Below are 25949 nucleotides of genomic sequence, written 5' to 3'. Positions count from 1 at the left end.
ATGCACTTTTTATATTTACTTGAATTGCAGGCCTAATGTAGCCTGGTTCTACCAGACTCTCGTACTTTACTTCATTTCATTTCATTTGTACAGAGAGTCTGGACCTAATCAATTGACAAACGTTAACTCACTTGAAGGCGGGTGTCTGTTGAAGTTTAAAATGATTGGATCTGCCCAGTGCCACTCTGGATCTGCCATAACCAATCGCTAACGTTTGGTTGTGACGTATGTCATGCGCCGGGAATCACGCGCAGGTTGTACACAAACCAAACACCTTGCGCGTCTGCACGAAAATGTCTGTCAACGACAGCTGCAGGTTTTGTTCGTCGAATTTAATTTATCAGGGAAAAATTGCACATTGTAAATCAATATTTTATAGTAAGGCCAGAGATGATGTATGCAGTCAACTTTCGAAGCTGGGTCTAATCGTTGACAACACGCCATCGTCATTGTTCTCAGACACGCCCTCTGTTCGCTGATTGGGTGCCGCTGTGGCAGCCCCAGAAAACCAAATTACATACAGCAGGTCCAGACCTAGTACTGAAGGGAAATTCAAATTGAGCGGAAGTACTTAGGCGGGCGGAGCCAGGCTAGGCCTAATGTACCTGTTTTGTTAACTTGAAATGTTAATATGCGTTACTTTGTCTTACTAGTTTTTCATGGTTGAAAGTAAGCTATTTGGAAATTGAAAATAAATACATCTGAAATTATAAGGTAATATGCTGTGTTGATTGTATTTGACAAAATAAGGCTATTAGGACGTGGTAGGTTCGGACCTTTCTTGCAAGGAATTTTTAGTAACTGGACCTTGTTCAATTTTAATTGAAGACCCCTGCCCTAGAGTATCTGTGGTATAAAGGCTGCAAAGAATTTCGAAATATGTACAATGTATCCTTTAAATACGTCCATGGAACAGTTGGCCAATGTGAATAATAGATACGTTTGTGGACCGCTGAAGCGGTAAAACTTTTCCTTGCTCTCATTGAAGAAAAAAACATTAGCCTATAGCTATTTTAGATGGAAAACAACGCAATTCCACTATATATCAGGATCACAGAGAGAGCATGTTATCAAAAGGATACGACAAGCCCTGAATATGTGTAGTTTTCCGCTCAAACAACCTAATTCAAATTTCTTTTTTGCGAACTTTCTAAAGATTTGCTTCATTTTTTGGATGTAAACGTTACTACTGTCTATCCATTGCTTAACTGTTTAAAGTAACCTCATTGTTTTTTTGTATTTATCCTGTATCCAGGAGTCTGCAAAACGACTCACCCACCTCTGTTTCAATGTCTTCTTTATTCGCCCTCTCTTTTCCTCTCTCTCTCTCTCTCTCTCTCTCTCTCTCTCTCTCTCTCTCTCTCTCTCTCTCTCTCTCTCTCTCTCTCTCTCTCTCTTTCTCTCTCTCTCTCTCTCTCTCTCTCTCTCTCTCTCATGCTCTCGCTCTCTCCCTCTCCATCTCCCTTCAGCAGTAGCAGATCTCCAGCGTATGTTCCCCACCCCTCCGTCTTTAGAGCAGCACCCAGCGTTCTCGCCCATCATGACGTACCGCGACAATGCCTCTCTGGAGACCACGGCCCCTGTGGTGGTGGTGGGCGGAGACCAGGGCTCCACCCACCACCACCACTACCACCATCATCACCACCAACCCCACCCTGAGTACCACATGGAGCTGGACGAGGACAACATCAGCCCTCGACATGACGACTTCAAGGTGAGAGGGGTGGCGTGTGTGTGTGTGTGTGTGTGTGAGTGTGTGTGTGTGTGCTTGCAGGGCTCTGAGGACATTAATTCCATTTTGCGACAAAAAATCATGCTGCTATAAAACAACAACATGCCGAAATGCAGCGTACAACTCGACAGGATAGGTTTTAAATGAGTTTATCATTTTTATTTATTTTTTGTTAAATGGTCATTCCTTTTTTTTATCACTTGAGCGATGTGACATTTTGTCATGAGCAACAAGCTGATCTAGTCGTTCATCCAGCCAGGCAGTCATGGTATGTGTTCTTGTTTAATCTGATAATTTAAAAGTGGTGGGAATATGGATGTATTCCAACATTCACACAAACTACCAGATGTCATGAACTAGGTCATCACGGGTACTTTAAGTAATATAATGTTCGAAGGTAGTTGATAAGTAGAGGATAACTTGTTGGTCCGGGACGTCCCATTGTCACCCCCCCCCCCCACCCTGCTCCCCCTCTAGCCTCCCCCGGGCTGCTCCATGTTCTCCCCGCTCACTGACCTCCCCAGCCAGTGCCTCCCCCCGCTGCAAATCCCCGAGCTGTGTTCCTACCGGCCGTCCTGGGCCCTCATGCCCCGGATGGAGCTCTACTCCTCCCCCCTGTTGCAGCACACGCCCTTCATGAGAGACGGATATACGTGAGTCCAGCGCCTCCTGTTCATTAAGGATTACCTGAAGGTTCTGGTTTGATGTGATAAAACCTTCTAAGCCTTTTTTCTCTTATATTGAACAAGATGTTTTTGGTATTCATGGAGGTTGTATTTCTCCAAGGAATCAGTTGGGCTACGCTAAACAAATGAAAGGGCATTGCGTGGGTGTGCCTTGATTTATTTGTTGAGTTGACCTTTATTTCTTCAGTTCTGTGTAGGTTGTGTGCGCCTTGTTTGACACCTGATAGCAGCATAACCTGTGGAGTGTCTCTGGTGTGGCGCTTTTTATCCCTGAGTACTACAGTTTATAGCATGGTATTAAGGCTGTCCTCACAGCGTCATTAAGGGGTTAACCTCCTCGATGCTCCGTTTCCTCCCAGCAACGTGCCCAGCGTCAGCACCCTCACCGAGCAGGACTACGTCCAGATGAGCACCAACACCGCCTCCGTCGGCACCCCCGCCACGCCTCGCTTCTCCGTGCCCACTCCCCGCACACCCAGAACCCCCCGGGGCCTCAATGCCGCCAGCTCCGGCCAGGGCTCGGTGAGGCAAGACGGCACGGAGCTCAGTTCGCCGGCCTCCACCCCGTCCACCGGCCTGCCCCCTGGGGCTTCCGTGGACCCCCACGCGCGGCCGGGGCCCTCGCTGCCCGAGGCACACAGCCTCTACGCCGTGCTGCTGCTGTCCGACTCTGTGCTCAACCTCTTCAAGGACCGCAACTTTGACAGCTGCTGCATCTGCGCGTGCAACATGAACGTGAAGGGCGCCGACGTGGGCGTGTACATCCCCGACTCCACGCGCGAGGACCAGTACCGCTGCATGTGCGGCTTCAGCGCCGTGGTCAACCGCCGCCTGGCACACGGCACGGGCCTCTTCCTGGAAGACGAGATGGATATCTTCGGTCAGGGGTCTGAGGTGGGCCGCGCGGCCGAGCGCCGACTGGCCCTGTGCCGGCGGGACCCCCCCATGGGCGACCCCTGCGCCAAGAGACCGCAGGACTCGCCGCCGGCACCGCCGTCGGTCATGCTGCTGATCCAGGAGCAGTGCTCGCAGCCCGTGGCTTCGCTGGCCTCGCTGGACCTGCCGCCCGGCTGCTCCTGTCACGGGCGCCACGGCGCGCTGCTGCAGAGCTGTTTGGCGGACAAGCAATGGGCGGACGGGAGCGACGCGTGCGTGGAGTGCTACAACGCGCTGGAGCAGGGCCTGCAGTATGTAGACAACCCTGCTGGGGGCGCTGTGGACGCGGCCGTGGTTCGGAGAACGGCTCTGCACCCCTGGTCGCATGCCAACGGTGAGTTTGACACATTGCACGCGTGCTAGGGATGCACAATTCATTCAATGATCAGCCAATGTCATCCTCTCCAATGAGCTCATCGTGAAAGGTTGCAATGCATTTATAGAAATATAGAAAATAAAATTAATCATGATATATCTCAATATGGAGGCCTATTAAAATCAAATAAAAAATACAAATCTAATTTGTATCGACGATTGCGTCTGTTCATTTTAGTGAATAATTGCAATATTGGGCAAAAGAACTGCAACTTCAATTTTTCTGATATTGGTGCAGCCCCTGGTGACTGGTTAGAGGGTTGTGGGAATGGGAACACTGGAAACTGATTCTCATCTCTACAACATTGTTATATTAAGACTGTAATAGGGATTAGTAAGGGTTGTCCTCCTACATCATTTGTAATGTGTATGCACAATAGTATGTGTCCAACTGTGGATGTATTACTTTATTGTGGATGTAATAATTTATTGTTGATGTAATACTTTATTGTGGATGTAATACTTTATTGTTGATGTAATACTTTATTGTGGATGTAATACTTTATTGTTGATTTAATACTTTATTGGGGATATAATACTTTATTGTGAATGTATAATTCTTGTGCATCATATTTTGGATGATACACAATAGCGTTCCGGATGTTTTATCTTGTAGATATATATGTGTGTGTATTTGTCTTTGTTTCCTTGTTAACCTTCTGGCCGCGTTATCTTGTTTGCAGACTTTAATGCTTTGTCAATATATTATCTTTGTGAAGGCTTTATTTTTGTGTTTGTTAATGTATGTGTGTGTGTGTGTGTGTCTCGTGTGTGTATGTATGTTCGTGTCTCCATGTGTGTCTTTGTTCATGTGTGTATGCGTGTGTGTACGTCTGTTTGTGTCTGCGTGTGTCTCTCATGTGTATGTCTGTTTGTGTCTCCATGTGTGTCTGTGTGCGTGTGTGTATGCGTGTGTGTCTTATATATATCTGTTTGTGTGTGATCGTGTGTGTGTCTGCATGTGTGCCTGGGTGTGTGTGTGTTTGCGTGTCTCTCCAGTAGTGGACATGAGCCTGCTGTCGTCCCAGGAGGTGGTCCGCGTGCTGCTGTCCCTGCAGCCCTTCCTGCAGGACGCCATCCAGAAGAAGAAGAGCGGTCGGACCTGGGAGAACATCCAGCACGTCCAGGGCCCGCTCACCTGGCAGCAGTTCCACAAGATGGCCGGGCGGGGCTCGTACGGTGAGGGGCCTGGGATCACCTCATTCCTCCTGTTTTATTTGTTTGTTATCTAAATGAATCGTTGCGGAGGCTTTACCTAGGTTTAAGGAAAAATACAGAAAGTAGGAAGCAGCTCCACTCTGTGCTCCCATTTGAATAATAGAAACAGGCAGCATCAACACATAAGCAACACGCCCACTCGGTGGTTGTGTATTTTGGGTCCCTCTGATTTTCCGGGCTCTACACTAGGGGCATGGTGGGTAAACTCCAGCGGGGCGGATTGGGGCATTTGTCTTCACACATACAGCCCCTCAGGGTATTGGCTTGAGAATATCCGCTGTAGAGGGCATGTGTGAAAGGCCTGCTAGAGAGGAAGACAGACAGGGCGTCCCTCCTCCAGGGCTGTTAGGAGGGGGCAGCATATAATGGCAACATAAAGCAGCAAAAGGTTAAGTATGATCAAGTAGTGAGTGAGTAGTAGTCAGTTAATAGCATCAAAGTAACCCAAGGTGCTCAGTGGTTCTGCTCTCTCTTTGGTTGGGTTTGTCTGGGGGGTTTGGTTCCTGACCGCGTGGCTCTACGGCGCTCTGCCCCCCCCAGGTTCAGAGGAGTCTCCCGAGCCGCTGCCTATCCCCCCGCTGCTGCTGGGATACGACCGCCAGCGGGACATCCTGGCACTGTCGCCGCTGGCCCTGCCCCTCTGGGACAAGCTGCTGCTGGAGCCCTACGGGGGTCCGAGCGACGTGGCCTACCTGGTGCTCTGCCCCGACAGCCCCCTCATGCTGGCCGGGGCGCGCGCCTTCTTCACCGAGCTCAGTGCCGTCTACGAGGTACCGGGGGGGTTAGCCTGTTCACCTCCCTGTTCTCCTGCTTGTTCCCCTCCTTGTTCACCTCCTTGTCCGCCTCATTGTTCACCACCATGTTTCTCTTCCTTTTTCACCAGCTTGTTCACCTTTTCCGACTTCTTGTTCTCCTCCTCGTTCCCCTTTTTCTCCTCCTTGTTCTCCTCCTTGTTCTCCTTGTTCACCTCCTTGTTCACCTTGTTCAGTTAGAGAATAAACAGGAGAATCAGTGTATATTTCTGTTGGTCTAAGGCAGGGGTGCCCAAATTCTTCCCATTGGAGGGCCAAAATTTAATCTGGGGGGAGGGTCGTGGGCCAAAATGTTAATTTTGCAGTACATTAAGTATAATATGGGTGTATAGATAGCAAGGCGCTGGCCACCCAATGGGCAGCCATGGTTTAAGGGATGACCTACAGTACAGTGACTGCTTCAGCCCTAATGTTTAATTATATTATTTCGTCTTTTTTTTTTTGTATTTAATTAAATAATAATAATTTGTTTATATGCGACACATGGACCACAGCGGATGTTGTCATGACATGCAGTATATGAACATTTGTATTGCTGTATTCCAAGAGCCTGTGTTTAATAATGATAATTGCTCACAGTGAGATTCTATGGAGCCATGATGCTTCACCACCCCCTTCCTTCCAGACCTGCCGGCTGGGGAAGCACCGGCCCCTGTCCCGGGTGTCCCGGACCGGCATCGTGCATGTGGGGGAGGAGGGGGAGAGGGCCGGCCCAGAGGACCATCCGCCCGACCAGTGGTTCACGGGACCCTGGGCCGGCCAGCACCACAACGACAACCTCAGCAAACTCAATCTCTACGCTTCTGTCTGCAGGCAGCATCTAGGTGAGAGAGGGTTCATACACCAATAAAGCTTCATTTGAATCGTCAGATTCACATTCACATTCACATTTTCAGATTTTAGATGTTATTTTGTCATGGATGACCTCCCAGGATGCTTTTTTCCTTGTAAATGGACTGCATTTAAATAGCACTTCTCTGACCTGTGACCTATGACCTGTGACTTAATAAAGCACTCATTAGTGCCTCACATTCACCCTTTCATACACTCATTGATATACGCCCGCGGTCAGCTGGTCAGGAACAGTCCCCTGGCCCTGGAGCAAGGCTCTGGGGCATCCTGGCACTTAGCTAGGAGGAGACGTGGACCTAACCAAGAACATCTACCTCCTTATCCATGTGTTCCACTTGTTTTATTGTTATTATAGATTTGATCCAACTGTATTCCCTATTGACATCAATAACCCTCAATGGAACTTTAGTTCCTGCAATAGAACCATGGGTCCAGGGTTATGTCCTATCTGTTTCATGAACCTAACTCACTGTATTTGTTCTTCTCTCAGCTCCTCAGTTGTCAGCCTTACCTTTGGACAGCAGCCTCTTGTTGCCCCCCAACCAACCTCACCCCACCACCACCTCCACCCCCACCCCCCAGCCCCCAGCGTCCACCGGCCAGCATCCCCCAGGGGCCCCAGACGGAGAGCAGGCCCCTGGGGCGCTCAGCTCAGGAACCACCCCGGCCCCATCGGGGAGCCAGACGGGGGAGACGATGCAGGGAAGGCCCCCACCTTCTACTTCTTCCTCTTCCTCCTCAGCACCAGCCAACACACCAGCAGAACCCCCAGAACTGTAGGAACCCCTCCCTCCCTCCCTATCACTACACGGTACTCTGAGAGCATGTCTTAGGGTCTGACACTAAGACGGGTCTGACAAGTTGTCAACTTGTTTATAAGTATCATTAGTTTGTCAAATTTTTATGATATAATTTGATTGTTGTCAGCCGTACTGGTCGCTTTGGATAAGGTGTTTAATTACTCAATGTAAATGGACATAATACTCCATGTAGTTTGTGTGTAGTAGAAAAGCATTTCATATCTGAACTGTGTATGGTTCAGTTAACACACTTGAGGCAGAGGTTGATGATTTACTAGTGTCTCCCGGCAGCAATAAAGAATACAGCAAAGAATACAGTAAATCATGCAATTAAGAATACAGCAAAGAATACAGTAAATAATAATATAAATATACATCAATAAATGCAGTAAATAATACAATAAAGAACGCAGTAAAGAATACAGTAATACAGTAAATAATATAATACGGAATACAGTAAAGACTACAATAAAGAATACAACAAATAAAGCAGTTAAAGGTCCCATGGCTTGCTGCTTTATGGATGCTTTAATATAGATATTAGTGGGCCCCTAACACAGTATTTGAAGAGGTTCCCGAAATTCAGCCGTGGTGCAGAATTACAGCCACTACGAGCCAGTCGCACATTGAGCTTTCCCCAAACGCACCGTTTCGGTGTCTGTAGCTTTAAAGGTTCCATGGCATGAAAATCTCACTTTATGAGGTTTTCTAACATAAATATGAGTTCCCCTAGCCTGCTAGGGTTTCGGCTCGCCTTTGAAAAAACGGAGGCTCAAGCGCGCTGACTTGGAATGTGGTTTCATACCATCTAAGCTCCTCCCCTTACTCTGCCTGGCCCGCCCAGAGAATTTGGCCCGCCAATGAGACACGACCGTGTGAGCGCCACATATGTGTGTGTGTGAATACACACACTGTAACGCAAGTGTTTCTTGTCGGTTCTTTGACGTCTCTTGTATTTCCACAACGAGAATGTAGTGGGGGTTATCTCAGCCATGGTTGAGATGGAATTGGGGGAAAGGAACTATGGCTATGATTCCCTGAAGTACATGAACTGCGACATGCCGCCGGTTGCCGTGAGGCATCACCGCCGCGAGGCACCACCGCCCAGCAGCGGGCAGCCGGCAGCAGGCAGCGAGCGGTTCAGTCTACTTCAGATTGATGTGAAAGTGGAAGAACCAGAGACGTCGGAGAACCCGACAAAGTCTTTTGTGATTCATAATATCGTCTGGAGGCGCACACAGCTTTTGGTCGTGATAATATGTATTATATGAAATATATTTATCTATGCATTATATGATATTATTAAGACATAGAGCTCCAGGACTGTAAAAGCAGAACGGTTATCCAAATAACTAGGAAGTGCTGTACACTTCCTTGTCATTTGGATAACCGTTCTGCTTTTGGTGTTATGGCGCATTACACGTCGGACTCTCGTCTGGTATTTATACAACGAGACTCGTAGTGGGGGTTATCTCAGCCATGGTTGAGAATGAATTGGGGGAAAGGAACTTTGGCTTTGACTCCCTCAAGAACATGTACCACGACATGGAGGAGAAAGGGATTGTTGGCCGCGGATGTCTCCCGCTTGAGCCCCGCTCCCCGCTGCCGAGGGACCACCGCCTCGGCGCTGCAGGAGGCAGAGGTGCCTAAGCGCTGCCCGGCAACAATCCCTTTCTCCTCCATGTCGCGGTTCAGACTTCTTCAGATTGATGTGGACGTGGAAGAACCAGGAACGTCGGAGAACCCAACGCGGTCGTTTGAGATTCATAATATTGGCTCACACAGCTTTTGGCCATGATAATATATATTATATGATATAGATCTCTCATCTCATCCCATCTCATCTCATCTTCATCCGCTTATCCGGGGTCGGGTCGCGGGGGGACCAGCTCAAGCAGGGGGCCCCAGCCTTCCCTTTCGCGGGCCACATTCACCGGCTCTGACGGGGGGATCCCGAGGCGTTCCCAGGCCAGTGTTGAGATATAATCTCGCCACCTAGTCCTGGGTCTTCCCAAGAGGCACCCAGTAGGCATCCTTACCAGATGCCCGAACCACCTCAGCTGACTCCTTTCTAAGTAAAGGAGCAGCGCCTCTAATCCGAGTTCCTCACGGATGGCTGAGCTTCTCACCCTATCCCTAAGGGAGACGCCAGCCACCCTTCTGAGAAAACTCATCTCGGCCGCTTGTACCCGCGATCTCGTCCTTTCAATCATCACCAAACCTTATGACCATAGTTGAGGATAGGAACGAAGATCGACCGGTAGATCGAGAGCTTTGCCTTGCGGCTCAGCTCTCTTTTCGTAACAACAGTGCGGTAAAGCGAACGCAATACCGCCCCCGCTGCTCCGATTCTCCGGCCAATCTCACGCTCCATCGTTGCCTCACTCGCGAACAAGACCCCGAGGTACTTGAACTCCTTCACTTGGGCTAAGGACTCATTTCCTACCCGGAGTAAGCAATCCACCGGTTTCCTGCTAAGAGTCATGGCCTCAGATTTAGCGGTGCTGATCCTCATCCCAGCCGCTTAACACTCGGCCGCCAGCCAATCCAGTGAGTGCTGAAGGTCACAGGCCGATGATCCACTGAGGACCACATCATCTGCAAAAAGCAGTGACGACATCCTCAGACCACCGAACTGCAACCCCTCCCCACCACGACTACGCCTCGATATAGATGATATAGATATCTATGTATATGATATTATTTAGATAAAGAGCTCCAGGACTCCTGTGTGTTCTAAAATATATACAGAACACGGCTAAAGGCTGTGTGCGCCTCGCCATTGCGATACGTCCACTGTAAACAGAGCGCATGGTACCGTGGCTGCAAGCTGCTCAGGGCCACACCCCCACCCTCCTCCTTGACCAGCCTCGCTCCTCCTCATTTGCATTATAGCTATAGACACCAAAACAGCGCATTTGGGGGAAGCTCAATGTGCGACTGGCTCGGAGTGGCTGTAACTCTGCACCACGGCTGAATTTCGGGAACGTCTTTGAATACTGTGTTAGTGGCCCACTAATACCTATGTTAAAGCATCCATAAAATAGCATGTCATGGCACCTTTAATGCAAATGAGGAGGTTCTGTAAATATTCTAGAACACTCCGGGTGCTCCGATGGGAGTCCTGGAGCTCTATATCTAAATAATATCTAATTATACATAGATATCTGTATAATATAATATATATTATCACAGCCAAAAGCTGTGTGTGCCTCCAGGCGATATTATGAATCTCAAACGACTGCGTCGGGTTCTCCGACGTCTCTGGTTCTTCCACCTCCACATCAATCTGAAGTAGACTGAACCACGACATGGAGGAGAAAGGGATTGTTGCCTGTGATTGTCTCCCGCCGGAGCCTCGCTGCCAAGAGAGCCTCACTGCCTCGGCAGCGGATAGCGCTTAGGCACCACCGCCTCCTGCAGCGGGCAGCGCCGAGGCGGTGGTACCTCGGCAGCGGGCAGCGGGAAGCGGGGCTCAAGCGGGAGACAATCGCGGGCAACAGTCCCTTTCTCCTCCATGTCGTGGTTCATGTACTTCAGGGAGTGAAATCCAAAGTTTCTTAACCCCAATTCCTTCTCAACCATGGCTGAGATAACCCCCACTACGGGTCTCGTTGTGGAAGTACCAGAGACGTCAGAGAACCCAACGTGATATGCGCCATAACAGCAGAACGGTTATCAAAATAACAAAGAAGTGTAGGCCTACAACACTTGCATTACAGTCCTGGAGCTCTATATGTAAATACTATCATATAATACATATCGTATTATACATAATATCAGGGCCGAAAGCTGTGTGCGCCTCCAAACGATATTAGGAATCACAAACAACTGCGTCGGGTTCTCCGACGTCTCTAGTTCTTCCACTTCCACATCAATCTGAAGTAGACTGAACCACGCGCTGCCTGCTGCCCGCTGCCAGCTACCCGCTGCTGGGCGGTTGTGCCTCGCGGCAGCGGGCGGCAGGCAGCGGGGCTAAGCGATGGCTGTGATATCCCCAACTACAGTCTCATTGTCAAAATACCAGAGACGTCAAAGAACCAACGTGTTATGCGCCATATTGCCAACAGCAGAACGGTTATCCAAATAACAAAGAAGTGTACTACACTTGCGTTACAGTCCTGGAGCTCTCTATACAAATAATATCATAGAATTCATATCATATAATACATATTATCACGGCCGAAAGCTTTGTGCGCCTCCAGAAGACATTATGAATCACAAAGGACTGCGTTGGGATCTCCGACGTCTCTGGTTCTTCCACTTCCACATCAATCTGAAGTAGAACCACGCGCTGCCCGCTGCCGGGCAGTGGTGCCTTGTGGCGGTGGGGTCTCGTGGCAGCGGGCGGCAGGCATCGGGGCTTAACGATGGCTGAGATAACCCCAACTACAGTCTCGGGCGACACACACACACACACACAAGGTGGCAAATAACAAAGAAGGGTACAACACTTGCGTTACAGTGGGTGTAATCACACACACACACACACACACACACACACACACACACACACACACATGTGGCGCTCGCACGGTCGTTGCTCTTTGGTGGGCCAAATTCTCTAGGATGGCAAGGCAGAGAAAGGGGAGGTGGCATCTCCCCTAATGACGACATACGGGGAAAATGCCAAAACGACGCGTCTGAGCTTTGTTTTCTCAAAGGCGGAGCAGAATGCTTACTGCTCATTTTACACCCAACGAAATTTCTAGCTACTTGGAAGCATAAGTAGGCTAGGGGAACTCATATTAATGTTAGAAAATGTTCATGCCATGGGATCTTTAAGAATACACTAAACAATGCAATAAACAATAAACTAAAGAATACAATAAATAATACAGTAAGGAATTCAGTAAATAATACAATAATGAATAAAGTAAAGACAACGTTATGGTTTTGGCTGCACACTCAATCATGGACTATATATAACTACTGGTGTAAGTTTTACAGTACGGTCCTGGGAAACAAGAGACTGCTCTACATACACATGGGGATACAATAATGGGCGGAAATGTTTTGTGCTTCCAGATGATAAGCAGTTGTTTTTTTTAAGGAAAAACTAATTCATTAATCTATACACATACTCACAGCACTATTCAGTGGACATATTAAGCGCTATATAAATTTCATTTATTATTATTATTATTATTATTCAGATGTCTATTGAGTATAATCAACGTTTGTTTGTTGTGTCCTATCTTCTCTTCCAGGACCCCTGAGCAAGCGAGGATAGGCATCCCTACGCTGGGCGAGTCGGTGGACAGTCTCACCCACCCGCCCGCCATCGTCATCTACATGGTTGACCCCTTCCTGTGCTCCAGCGGAGCGGGGGATGGAGGGGGCGGCTGCCCGGAGGACGAGGGGGCGGAGGTGGAGCCAGGCAGCATCTGGCTGCTGGGGCTACTGCGCTGCTACACAGAGATGCTTAAGCTGCTGCCTGAGACCATCCGCCCCGCGCTGGTACTACAGGTACACACTGGTTATTCACTGGTTCACCAGAGGCCTTTCGCACCAAGCTGGTACTACAGATACAAACTGGTTTATTCACTGGTTCACCAGAGAAGAGACAATCGCCCCACTCTGGTACAACAGATACAAACTGGTTTATTCACTGGCTCATCAGAGACCATCCGCCCCGCACTGATGCTACAAATACAAACGGGTTTATTAACTGCTTCATCAGAGACCATCTGCTAACCCAGTGAGTGATGTCTCTATGCTCTCTGCTGCCCCCCTGTCCTCTTGGAGGACAGTTAGCTATGTCTCTATGCTGCCCCCCAGTTCTCTTGGAGGTCAGTCAGTGATGTCTCTATGCTCTCTGCTGCCCCCCTGTCCTCTTGGAGGACAGTTAGTGATGTCTCTATGCTCTCTGCTGCCCCCCTGTCCTCTTGGAGGACAGTTAGTGATGTCTCTATGCTCTCTGCTGCCCCCCTCCCAGGTGGTGCCGTGTCAGAGCCTGCTGCAGCCCACCGGCGGGGAGGGACGCCTCTACCTGCAGCAGCTCCGCTCCCTGGCCTTCTCCTGCTATGCCCAGTGCCGGCGCCCGCTGCCCAAGCACACACACGTCAGGTCGCTGACCGGCTTCGGACCCGTGGCCACCATCAACTCGGTGCTCAAGGGTTCAGAGGTAGGGAGATGGGGAGTATATACATACCCAGAGGTATATAAATATTTTTTACTTTAGAATGTTAATAAAATGTCAAGTAAGAGTACGTTTTTGTGTGAAATTAGTCAGGAATTGGTGACTTCTACATGTTACATGCAAACTGGATTAACGTAACACCAGATAGGGCATGTTCCTTCCTACATCTAAAACCTACATGTGGATGCGTGTGGATGTGTGAAAGAATGAGATGTCATGTATGGTACGTTGTGCATTGAGCAAGTGAAGGAATGGATGTGCCGAAATTGTCTTCAACTAAATGAGGACAAAACAGAGATAATTGTATTTGGTTCTAAAACGGAAAGGCTTAAAGTAACCACACACCTTCACTCTCTGTCCCTGAAAACCTCAATCAAAGCCAGAAATCTAGGGGTTCTCATGGATTCAGATTTACATTTTGACAGTCACATCAAATCAGTTACAAAATCGGCATATTATCACCCTAAAAATGTAGCAAGACTTAGAGGGCTCATGTCCACCGAAGACTTACAAAAACTTGTACATGCCTTTATCACTAGTAAGCTTGATTACTGCAATGGTCTCCTTACAGGTCTCCCAAAACAAACTCTGAGGAAGCTTCAGCTTGTTCAGAATGCTGCTGCTAGAGTTCTAACAAAGACCAAAAAATTTGATCATATTACACCAATTCTGAAATCGTTACATTGGCTTCCTGTAGGTCAGAGAATTGATTTTAAAATCATGTTGCTAACCTATAAATCCCTACATGGTTTAGGCCCAAAATATTTATCTGATATGCTTCCACTACATCAGCCTTCTAGACCACTAAGATCCTCTGAGACCAATCTGTTAATTATCCCCAGAGTAAACACAAAACACGGGAAAGCAGGATTTAGTTACTATGCAACAAATAGCTGGAATAAACTCCCAGAGGATTTAAGACTTGCCCCAACTCTGAGCACCTTTAAAACAAGACTGAAGACTTTTATGTTTGCTATAGCTTTCTGCTAAATCTTAAATACATTGCACTTTCTAAAAAGCTTTTTTAACTTTGCCTTTATTTTCTATTTTAATACTAAAATGCCTTTTTCTATTTTACCCATTTCTTTGCATATGTTTTTCTTTTAATTATCTATTATTTTATTTTATTGTATGACAATGTTTATATGTGAAGCACTTTGAGTCTGCCTTGTGTATGAAAAGTGCTCTATCAATAAAGTTGCCTTGCCTTGCCTACGTTAGTTATATCACATGGAATCAAACACCACTTAATGTCGTAGATGATTAAAATACTTAATCCAACCCAATCTCATGCCATGCAATGTAATGTAGCATCGTCTAATCTAATCTGTTCGCCCTTACTTCCTTCCTCCCTCCCCCTCCTCCTCCCCCAGCCCCCGAGGCCTGTGCTGCTGTATTCCCCCCTCTTCATCCTGGGCGCCCCGCGGCCCAAGCAACCGGAGCCGGGGGAGGTTTGGGCAGAGGTCCCTCCCAGGTACAACGTGCTGTTCGTGGGGTACTGCCTGTCCCACGACCAGCGCTGCATCCTGGTGTCCTGCACCGACCAGCAGGGGGAGCTGCTTGAGACCTGCGTTATCAACATCGACGTCCCAAACAGGTGAGGGCTTAAGGTTTAACTGTTCAGCTGCGTTCTCCTGCAGTCCACGTGCAACACAGGAACAGGAACCAGGAATACAATCATTTGAACTAACTATTCACCGTTTCCTGTGAGCGGCCTCTAGTGGCCTGAGCTGGAGCTACAGCTGGGTCCTTTACAGAAGAACATTCTTCTTCATGTGCTTTGACAAAGAGAGACAGATCTGTAACCTCCTCAACCCGTGTGTGTGTGTGTGTGTGTGTGTGTGTGTGTGTGTGTGTGTGTGTGTGTGTGTGTGTTTCTGTGTGTGTGTGTGTGTGTGCGCGTGCAACCTGCTTTGTCCGTGTGGATGCGTGTGTGGATGTGTGCCCCCTGCTGTTTGTGTTGATGTGTGTGGATTTGTGTGTGGATTTCCCCCCTGCTGTGTTTGGATGTGTGTGTGGATGTTTGTGTGGATGTGCCCCCTGATGTGTGTGTGTGTGTGTGTGTGTGTTTGTGTGTCTGTGTGTGTGTGTGTGTGTGTGTGTGTGTGTGTGTGTGTGTGTGTGTGTGTGTGTGTGTGTGTCCCCTTCTGTGGCGCAGAGCTCGGCGGCCCAAGGTGTCCCCCAGGAAGGCGGGGCTGCGGAAGCTGTGGGAGTGGTGTGTGGGCCTCATCCAGATGAGCTCAATGCCATGGAGGCTGGTGATTGGTCGGCTGGGCAGGCTGGGCCATGGGGAACTCAAAGGTAAAATAATCGTTAAGAATTGCGTTTTAACAGGGTTTGACACATAAGTTTACATACTTTGCTCGATTTCAGATTAAGTCATTAAGTCAGCTACATATACTCTTATCACATACTGTTATTATATACTTTTATCATATAATTTTATCATATACTCTTACTCATCCTATACTTTACTATTAGGAGCAGATATTAGGGATGTCATTTATCTCCTCTCTCTCTCTCTCTCTCTCTCTCTCTCTCTCTCTCTCTCTCTCTCTCTCTCTCTCTCTGTCTCTGTCTCTGTCTCTCTCTCTCGCGCGCGCACCCGCTCTCGTGCTCGTGTCTGTTGGAGACACTGTCATTGCGTTTTTTATATTGCATAAATGAATAATTGCAATTATTTACATTTGTTTACGTTAAGTTCCAACGATTTTGTACATGCATCATACATTATAATATACAATTCTGTACTTAATTTAACTGGTGGTTTTTAGTGGGCGTTTCACGTTCTCTAACTTGGATGTGCTAATTGATAGGTTAAAGATTATTGGCTCGTCTCTAGCCCTGGTCTGACATATTTTTTTTTTCACAGGAACTATTTCTGCCTCAAACATTGACGATATGACACACTTGTTGATCTACAGTGATCTTTTAGAAAACACAAAACAGACCAAAAACTTAAGATACATTGTACGGAATACACAAATAATTTATTCTCACTGTCTGTTACCTCTTTCTGCAGTTGCTCCAACTTTGATTGGATTGGGTTCTCAGCCTCAATTCGTCACATAAAAGGATAAAAGTGTCTGCTAAATAACCCAATACTAAGTAATACTAAGTATCCTGCTCCTCTTCCTCCTCCTCCTGCTCCACCTGCTCCTGCTCCTCCACATTCTCCTCCTGTTCCTTCTGATTCTCCTCCTCCGCCTCGCTCTCCTCCTCTTTATTCTGCTCCTCCCTCTCCTCCCCCACCTCCTCCGGTTCCTCCTGCTCCTCCTCCTCCTCTTGCTCATCCTCCTCCTTCTCCTCCGCCTCCTCTTCCCCCTGTTGCTCCTGCTCCTTCTCTCCCCCAGACTGGAGCTTTCTGCTGGGGGAGCACTCCCTCCACTCTATCAGCCGTCAGCTGAGGGAGGCGTGCCGCATGTGTGGCATCTCTGCGGCCGACTCCCCGTCCATTCTGAGCGCCTGCCTAGTGGCCATTGAGCCCCAGGGCTCCCTGGTGGTGATGCCAGGTGGGTCTGATAGATGCTTATAGTATCCTGAAGTTGGAAAGGATGAAGAGTAACATCATCATCATCATCTTGGATGTCTCTTTTTTGAAAATGTTTGTTTGATAAAATAAACATTTGAATTATTACATTTTTCAATTAAATTCAATTAAATTATATTTTATTTGTTTAGCCCTTAATCACCGTTACAGTCTCAAAGGGCTTTACAGGCCATATATTTATGACACACCCCTGACCCAGGCCCCCACAAGGGAAAGATAAAGATATTTATTTTGACTGTACGGCGGTAATAGAACCTTGTACGTTTTCTTTTTGTTAAGAACTGAAAAAATATGCAAGAAAAAAGTAACAACAATAATGCTAATTTTTTCGTGTGTGTGTCTGTGTAGATGCGGTGACCATGGGCTCAGTGTTTGGCCGCAGCACCGCTCTGAATCTCCAGACGTCTCAGCTCAACACGCCCCAGGACGCGTCCTGCACCCACATCCTGGTGTTCCCCACCTCTGCCACTACCCAGCTGGGCCCCAGCTCCTACCCCACCGAGGACAACACCGGTAGGCCCACCCTCGCCTACACAATATGGCCTTGGGTGAATGCGTGCGTGTACGTGTTTTTTTGTGTGTGCATGCCTGCATTTGTACGTGTGTGTGTGTCTTCATGCATCTACTCAATGTACTCAAAAGACTCTTAGTTAGACAATAGTGAGTCTGAGTATCTAAGGCTTTTGAATTTTTTGTTTTATTTAAACAAGTTTAAATACTCAAACCAGAGTATTTTGAGAAATAATACATTTGAAAAATGTGGAAGAGACCTATTCAGGCTATTTAAACCATCAGGCTATTAATCTCCCAAAATGAAGTCTGAATAAATAACTTATTTTTAATTGTAAAGTAAACATAATACTTAACCAACACATCCAAGCAACTCGTGAATTGATTTCAAATGTACCGGGACTTGAGCCATGTAGGATAGGCCTTATTCGAAGTAGCTTCATGTCATTTCAGCACCGCAACTAACAATTTATTCACATCAATATCACTTGGGAGCAGGTGGGGTTAGCCCACGGGCAACACCTTCTTGGATTAACAGATTAAGATTTCTATACAAAACAATGTTCTGGGCCACATTGCCAGGTTCGACTACTGGAGCAAGATGAATAATTAATGGGACGAAACAGTTTAGTTGACGACTTATTATTCAGAAGTTTTTTCCTTAAAAAGTACAAATCAACCTTATAATTCACATAACCTTGGGCCCAAGTAGAAAAACCGAATAAAATAAAATGTGGGGATTGTAACTGAAGTCTCTTTGGTGTAAATCATACCAATAAGTGTGATTGTTCCGTATTGGATTCTCGTTACACGATATGAGTAGTGGCATGCGAATCCTACCACCTCTTCATCGGTCGATAACTCACAGCCCGTTCAAAGAATTTCAATTCAAGTCTTCATCACAGGGGATCCTAGTTCAGTATGGATTCATGCGTCAAAAAGAAAAACCTAACAAAGTCAGAATAATATTCAAAAACCTGCCTCCAAATGGCTCATCAAACAGTCATAATAAATCGATACATATAAATCTACATTCAAGGGTCCTCATAATACATGTTACATGAATCACAATACCAATGCAAACATTCATAAATCAACAAAATAAACCAAAATATCGATCAGGCAATTCTCTTACCCAAGGGAAAAATAACTTGCTGCGGCCCTCCTGCAGCACCAAAGCGGCGCCCTGGTGGCAGCATGAAACAACTAGACGAGGGAAAACTCTCTTCTCTTTTAACTACATCTATTACACAATTCAATCAAATAAACCTCAATGCAGTTCGAAATTTACACAACCTCTTTAACATTAATATAACCTGTGTTTCTCTCATAAAAGGTGCAGAAATGTAATGTAGATTTATTTGTAAAGCACATCTAAAAAACAACAACAGTTGACCAAAGTGCTAAAAAAAAAAAAAAAGTAACAATCATACATTTGAGACAACGATAATAACAGTAACAATAGTGATATAAAAATGACTAATAACAATGATAATGATGGCTAGACATTGCCACAATGCAATAAATCAATGTGCAGGATCAGGATCAAAAGACTAAAAGCTGTGATAAAGATGAGGTAAAAGAAAGGTTATACTGAATTAAAGGCAATAGAGTAGAGATGAGTTTTAAGATTTGATTTAAAAATAGCTACAGAGGGGGACAATTTAATATGCAGTGGCAAGCTGTTCCATAGTTTAGGGGAAACAGCAGCAAATTGCCTATCTCCTCTACATTTGTGTTTAGTTTTGGGAAAAGCCAGTAAGGGTGCACTCACACTAGGCCATCTGGCCGTGGCCGTGGCCGTTTTCACACCTAACCGTGCTCAAATCTGCCAGTGTGAGTGTGGCCAGTCTGGCCAGGCCAGGCCAACTTGGCCACTTGGGAGAGGTGTGCTGCTACGGTATGGGCCGCCACGGTGAAAACGGCCAACGGCCACGGCCAGATGGCCTAGTGTGAGTGCACCCTTACAGTAATCCAGCCTGGTAGTTACAAATGCATGGATTACTTTTTCAAAGTCACTGAATTTAGAAATATTTCACAACTGAAAGATACTTGATTTTACAACAGACTTAACCTGTTTGTCAAAGTAAGAATTGTATCCAGCATTACACCCAAGCTTCTTATATGGGATTTGACATATGGGTTGAGGGTGCTTAAGTCGATACCATTGGTGTGACAGTTATTAGTACCTGGTCCTAATAATAGGACCTCCGTTTTGCTATCATTGAAGCTCAAAAAATGTAAGGCCATCCAAGCTTTTTCATCCTCCAGACAGTTTAAGAAACATTTAAAAGTGGTGGAATCTTGTCCTTCAGAGGTATGTAAATTTGTGTGTTGTCAGCATAGCAATGGAATGAGATGCCATATTTTCTGAAAATGGAGCCTAGCAGAAGCATGTATAGGGCAAATAGGATGGGTGCAAGAATAGAGCCCTGGGGAACACCACATGATAGAGGTGATGAGGTGGATTTAAAGTCCCCCAGGCTGACAGAAAAGGTTCTATCAGATAGGTAGGATCTGAACCAAATATGAAATGGTTAACTATGTCGTTGCTTACATTGCTTACAGACCCTCATTTAGACAGGCTTAAATATCGGCGATAGCCGTGAGCATATGTTTAGCTTCACACTTTTATAATTCGGACAACAGTTGACTCACCGAAAGGAATTCCGGTAATTTTCCGAAAGAATAGTATTGCTCTGACTGTTAATTTGTTTGAGGGTATCTAACAAAATAAATAGCACAGTGTGTGTTGTGGTTCAGAGCATGAACGCATGCATTTACAACGCATGCATTTACAACATTGTATGTTTTACATCCTGGCACTTAATGGACGCACTTATTGTTAGAGATGTCCGATATTATCGGCCCACCGATATTATCGGCCTGATATTAGCATAAAAATGTAATATCGGTCAATATCGGTATCGGATTTTTTTTGCCTTAAAACCGATTTTTATTTATTTATTTTTTTTATTTATTTTTTTTATTTATAGCTCAAATAAATGTTTTCAAAATTGTGCAGTACAGTGCACATTGTAATTGACTCATATTTGTGCATTTATTCAATTAAGGTTATTGAGTTTTAGTTAAAGAAACATACTGCTATGTTGCACATAGTTGTTCAGGTACAATGTTTTATCATTTGTGAAGTCAAGTTTGCCCTATTTGTTGTGGGCATTGTCAAGATTATCTCAGGGAGAGTGTAATCCAAACTGTTGTCTGAGACCATTAAAAAAATAAAAATAAACATGGCACTTTTCCCTTAAATTAAGTTGAAGTATTTTTCTTATTTTGCACAGACAATGTTAACATTTGGAAAGCCTTGTTACATTCAAGAATGCATCCAGTGGGGCATCACAATAACATTAAGCATGTTGTGTTAATTCCACAACAGGAGATATGTAATGTTACCTAAATTAGGTTTGAGGAAAAATAAATAACCCAAATATCGACATCGGTATCGGCTGATATCGGAATCGAAAATTTAGAGTTGGACAATATCGCATATCGGATATCGGCAAAAAAGCCAATATCGGACATCCCTTCTTATTGTCTGTCATATTAAGTTATAGTACTGAGTTATGTATCATCTTTTCCGAGCTATCTTTGTTGTATACATATACATATGACTATATAAACATATATATGTCCCCATTTCACTGCTTTTTGTTTCTCAAATTAAGGATGTGACAAGTAAATACTTGAATCGTGAATCTTGAATACAGGGAATGTGTTAACCTAGCGATTATTGCTTTGCACTTACTGCATTGACAGCAATACATTTTTTCAGTTATGGCAAATGTACTTATTGTAAGTTGTAAGTTGCTTTGGATAAAAGCGTCTGCTAAATGCACTAAATGTCAATGTTAACGTTCTGTAACTCTATGTGTGTGTTAACTTTCTGTTACTCGATCTTTACAGATGTTCTGTAACTATGTGTGTAACGTTCTTTAACTCTGTGTTTATAAATGTTGTGTAACTCTATGTGATTACTGATGTACTGTAACTGTGTGTTTACAGACGTTCTGTAACTGTGTGTTTACAGACTTTCTGTAACTCTATGTGTATAACAGTCTGTAACTCGATGTGTTTAGAAACGTTCTGTAACTCTGTTTACAGAGGTTCTGTAACTCTATGTGTTTACAGTCTGTAACTCCGTGTTGACAAATATTCTGTAACTATTCGTTTACAAACGTTCTGTAACACTGTTTACAAACTTTCTGTAACTGTGTTTACAGACGTTCTGTAACTCTTTGTGTTTACAGACGTTCTGTAACTGTATGTGTTTACAAACATTCCCACTCCTCTTTTTTCCAGACGACATGTTCGACCTGCCCTTCCCTGACACGGATGAGTTGGAGAACGACATCGGCCATGATATGATGCTCATCACAGGGAACCTCCACCCCTCCCCCAACTCCTCTCCTGTGCCCTCCCCCGGCTCCCCAAGTGGAATGGGGATCGGCTCGCACTTTCAGCAAGCCCGGGTGAGCAACAACAGCCTATTTGCCTAGTCAAGCCTGACCTGATGATGATTATCAGGCCGTGAGAGGATAGAGACGGGTTCCTAGTGGGTGAAGGTGTGGGCCGTGTTTGGTGGGCCTTTGAAGGAGGGCTGTTCGTTCTTCCATGTGTGGAGTCAGGGGACAACACATAAAACAGTGACACACACTAGCCACAGTGTCATGTTACTAATATATGATGTAAAGACCCATGCCAGGATCTTTGATTCCAAAAAATCACAAAGTTATTTTAGGGTTTCCGGACTTTGGACAATTATTAACTATAATTTGAAAAAGATAATGTACTAAATTGCATCATATTAAATTGCATTTAATACGAATATTAGGTCTGTCATAAAAAGGGCTGTGGAACCTTGGAACATAATATTAAGGAGTGATTGAACTTCTACTATCAAACAATAGTCACTTCAATCGATGATGACACACAGAAATGACATTCTGATTGTCTTCTGTGATCAGACAGAAGATGACAACAATCAGAATGTCATTTCTCTATCATCTGTATATTTGAAACATGGTCACACACTAACACCAAGCTAGCTGAGTTAGCTCATGAGTTAGTTAGTGTATCCATTCTACTTGCTGTAGTTTGGTCTGGCTTTGCGAGACTAGTGTATCCATGATTCATTATATTATTTGTTTCCTGCACTCGCTGTAGACCCAAGGGGACCGCCTGCTGTCCCGGGACCACCCCGCTGAGGAGCTGAAGCAGCAGCCCCTGGCCCTGGGCTACTACGTCTCTACGGCTCAGGCTGCCGGGCTGCCCCACTGGTTCTGGGCCTCCTACCCCCAGGCCCAGAACCAGTGTCCGCTGTTCCTGAAGGTACCAGCATTAACAGAGAATCAACAATCCTTAAAGCTCTTATCAGGGGGACAGCCTTTGGGCCGCGACGTCGAAGCAGTCATGAACCCCTTTATGTTCCTCTGTTGTTAGCCAGCCAGCCCAGGGTCAGAGCATGTAGAGGAACTGTCCCGGCCAAACAGGCAGTAGCCGGACGTTTCATAACAGCGACAGACAGACAACAAAGGAAATAAATGAAACAAAAGCAATCTCCATAAAAAGAACAGTAGAACTGTGAAGAAATGTTAGAAACAGAGTCTAAATAAAAGGACATTTTCAGGTTAAAGATTGAGGGCCGACAGATTAACTATTGTCCAGTATAGCCTAATGCTACCAAAGGTGAGCCTGTGCTGTATGAATAAATAAAGTTAATTACCAAAATAATATTGCTATATTTAGGCCCCTCCTGTGTGTGTTGAATAGGGTTCCTGAGAGTTTTCATGTCCTTACTAATGTAGCTTAAGAACAAGAACCAGGCACTGCGTTATGGGTGGGCCTGACGAACCTAGGACCACCCACTGTTCAACAGACACACCCAAAACTTTACTTGAAAAGAAAATAATATTCTGAAATGCTTTATTTTTGCAATGCAGCAAACTTTGTTGATATTGATGCTTGATCCGATTTGCGTTAAAGGGCTGTTATCTTCGTGGATGACCATGAAATTGCGGTAGGCTATAGTATTAGGTAGTAGCCTAGGCTACAATTGAATGCATCTTCTTTGTATAATAAGCTAAGGTCAGTCTGTTGCATAACTAAACTATGTGGGAAATATTAGATTCCTGACCACATTTACAGTCTATAGGCCTTGGATCTATAGAGTGACGCGCTAAAGCACAGCCAGGTATGGTGCGTAATGGAGATTCCAAAAGGCTCTTCTTTGGTCAGTACCAAGAGACGTCTTTACACTCCCGGAACCTAAACACTGGCGGTTTCTTTTTAATGTAAATGCGATACAACAGAGACAATAAGGCAGCGATATCAACCGAGAACAGTTTGTTTCTCAATAAATAATGAAGCGATTGATCAATATTTGACCACACAGAATGGTACAGACGCTTTACCAATCGGGATAGTTGTTGAGCTTGAAACTTTTGAATGCGAGTACAGACATGATTACACGTGTCAAGCCGTTTCTTATAACCTGACATTATTTAGAGGCAGTGCTGTTTTCTAGGGTCTAATCAACTCAAGAACACAACTAATTGGTGTTCTTGGTAAAACTCCCCCATGCTAGGCAGTCGTGGGTTAAACACATAGTTAAGTGGTTTGAGAAGGGGATATTCATGTTCTCCCTGTCTGCTCTCCCCAGGCCTCTCTCCATCACCATATCTCCATGGCCCAATCAGAAGAGCCAGTGTCGGAAAAGGCCAAGAAGATTTCCCACCCTCTGGATTCTAAAACCACTTCTGATGTTCTCAGGTCAGCTGACCTTATTATTATCATAAGAGCTATAACTATAAGAATTATAATTATTATAATTTATTTATTATATACAAATGTCATTTTTATTTTTAGTTGCTACATTTTTAATCTAAAGATTCTTAACACTTAATCTGAAATCAAAACTATGCTGCTTATTTATTTATTTTATCAACAAGATAGTAAGTTTCTAGGACATTTACACTCCAGATTTCCAGCAGCGATTGGCAACAGTCAAACAACCAGAATTTCATTTTTGTATTTAAAGATCTCCTATTATGCTACTTTTCTGGTATTAATTTCTTATTAATGACTCCTATAGAGCAACCTGACACAAATCACAGCACAAAAAACAATGTCGATTTTCGGGAAACTCTTCCTCTCATCTGGGCGCTTTCAGCATTCTCTGTCAACACTCGGCTTCGTCCTTCTCCGCTCTAGCGTTCTATATCAGAACTTATATGTTTACCTTTATGCATGCACTTTCATTCATCATACGTGGTAATTATAGTTGATAATAGCTTGTTTCGTGATTTTGCATCAAGACTGTTTATAGGTTTAAATTGGGTTTATTCACCTGATCTGGAGATGGAGCATGTAAGGAGAATATTAAAAATGGTGAGTGTTTAGACTATGTTTATTAATGTGTTCTGTCTCCCCCTGTCAGGTTTGTTTTGGAGCAGTACAACGCCCTCTCCTGGCTGACCTGTTCCCCTGCAACGCAGGATCGCCAGTCCTGTCTGCCGGTCCACCTGGCGGTGCTAACTCAGATGTATAACGCCATTCTAAAGATGCTTTAGCGCTGCATGAAATTGCAAGGACAACAATCTATTAGGGATGGGGAGTCGTTCTGTTTTTTCTTATTATTTCGTATGGGCACCAGGGGGCGCCAGAGCTCTTCTGATGATAATTGTCTCACAGCCAAAGACAAGGACTAGACAAGAGGAGAGCGGGGGTCGCGCCACGACAAGCCTATGATGTCGACCTCCTATATTTGTACTCGACATCTGGAAACGTATTCTGAACGTAAAGAAAATACTATGTCTCAACATTGTGCCAATCCTTACTCTTTCCATGGGAAGAAAATAGCAGACCGGTTGGGTTTGCTTTCTACAGACAACAAAACGGGGCTTTGGCCGTGACGTGTTTCAATATGGGCGGACGACCGAAAGCCTTCAGGGCATTTTGAAATGCTTTGAATTTAACACTTTTTATTTGATCTGTGAAGGGAGACCTGTGTAGGGTACTTGTGTCCAATCTACACAACCAGCAAAATGACCTGACCACAGTAACATGTTGATTTTTTACATTAATTAATTTGTTTGTATTATATTTTTTGTATTGAACTAGTTTTAAATCCCTTGGGACTTGCAATTTGTTGGTTTTTCATTTTGTTTCTGTGTTTGTTTGCCTTTGAAGAGGCATCTCTCATAATTTGCTCCGAAGGGAGAGCATTTGGTATTTGCACTTTTTTTCTCACCTTCCTGAAATGAAATTACAATTTTGTGGTTGTAGATATGAACAAAATTGGTAATATTTGACCAATT

General features: G+C 45.2%; 1 protein-coding gene across 1 annotated transcript in view; it reads left to right on the top strand.

The window, feature by feature from the left end:
- The window catches only part of LOC115541616 (mediator of RNA polymerase II transcription subunit 13-like), a 175349-nt gene that overhangs the window by 148963 nt on the left and 437 nt on the right, over positions 1–25949 (top strand). Inside the window, exons 15-31 of the mRNA XM_030353442.1 lie at positions 1470–1714; positions 2210–2385; positions 2778–3688; positions 4729–4908; positions 5488–5717; positions 6385–6583; positions 7102–7387; positions 12622–12880; positions 13350–13538; positions 14927–15150; positions 15712–15854; positions 16907–17065; positions 17452–17616; positions 21934–22103; positions 22798–22962; positions 24293–24402; positions 25070–25949. The exon at positions 25070–25949 is cut by the window's right edge and continues 437 nt beyond it. Of these exons, the coding sequence (XP_030209302.1) occupies positions 1470–1714; positions 2210–2385; positions 2778–3688; positions 4729–4908; positions 5488–5717; positions 6385–6583; positions 7102–7387; positions 12622–12880; positions 13350–13538; positions 14927–15150; positions 15712–15854; positions 16907–17065; positions 17452–17616; positions 21934–22103; positions 22798–22962; positions 24293–24402; positions 25070–25202 (3944 nt within the window). The 3' untranslated portion in view covers positions 25203–25949. The remainder of the gene's footprint in view (positions 1–1469; positions 1715–2209; positions 2386–2777; positions 3689–4728; positions 4909–5487; positions 5718–6384; positions 6584–7101; positions 7388–12621; positions 12881–13349; positions 13539–14926; positions 15151–15711; positions 15855–16906; positions 17066–17451; positions 17617–21933; positions 22104–22797; positions 22963–24292; positions 24403–25069) is intronic.

This window comes from Gadus morhua, chromosome 4, assembly GCF_902167405.1.
Source record: "Gadus morhua chromosome 4, gadMor3.0, whole genome shotgun sequence".
Taxonomy (NCBI): Eukaryota; Metazoa; Chordata; class Actinopteri; order Gadiformes; family Gadidae; genus Gadus; species Gadus morhua.
Note: the sequence above shows the minus strand (reverse complement) of the source record. Positions and strands in the feature narration are given on the sequence as shown.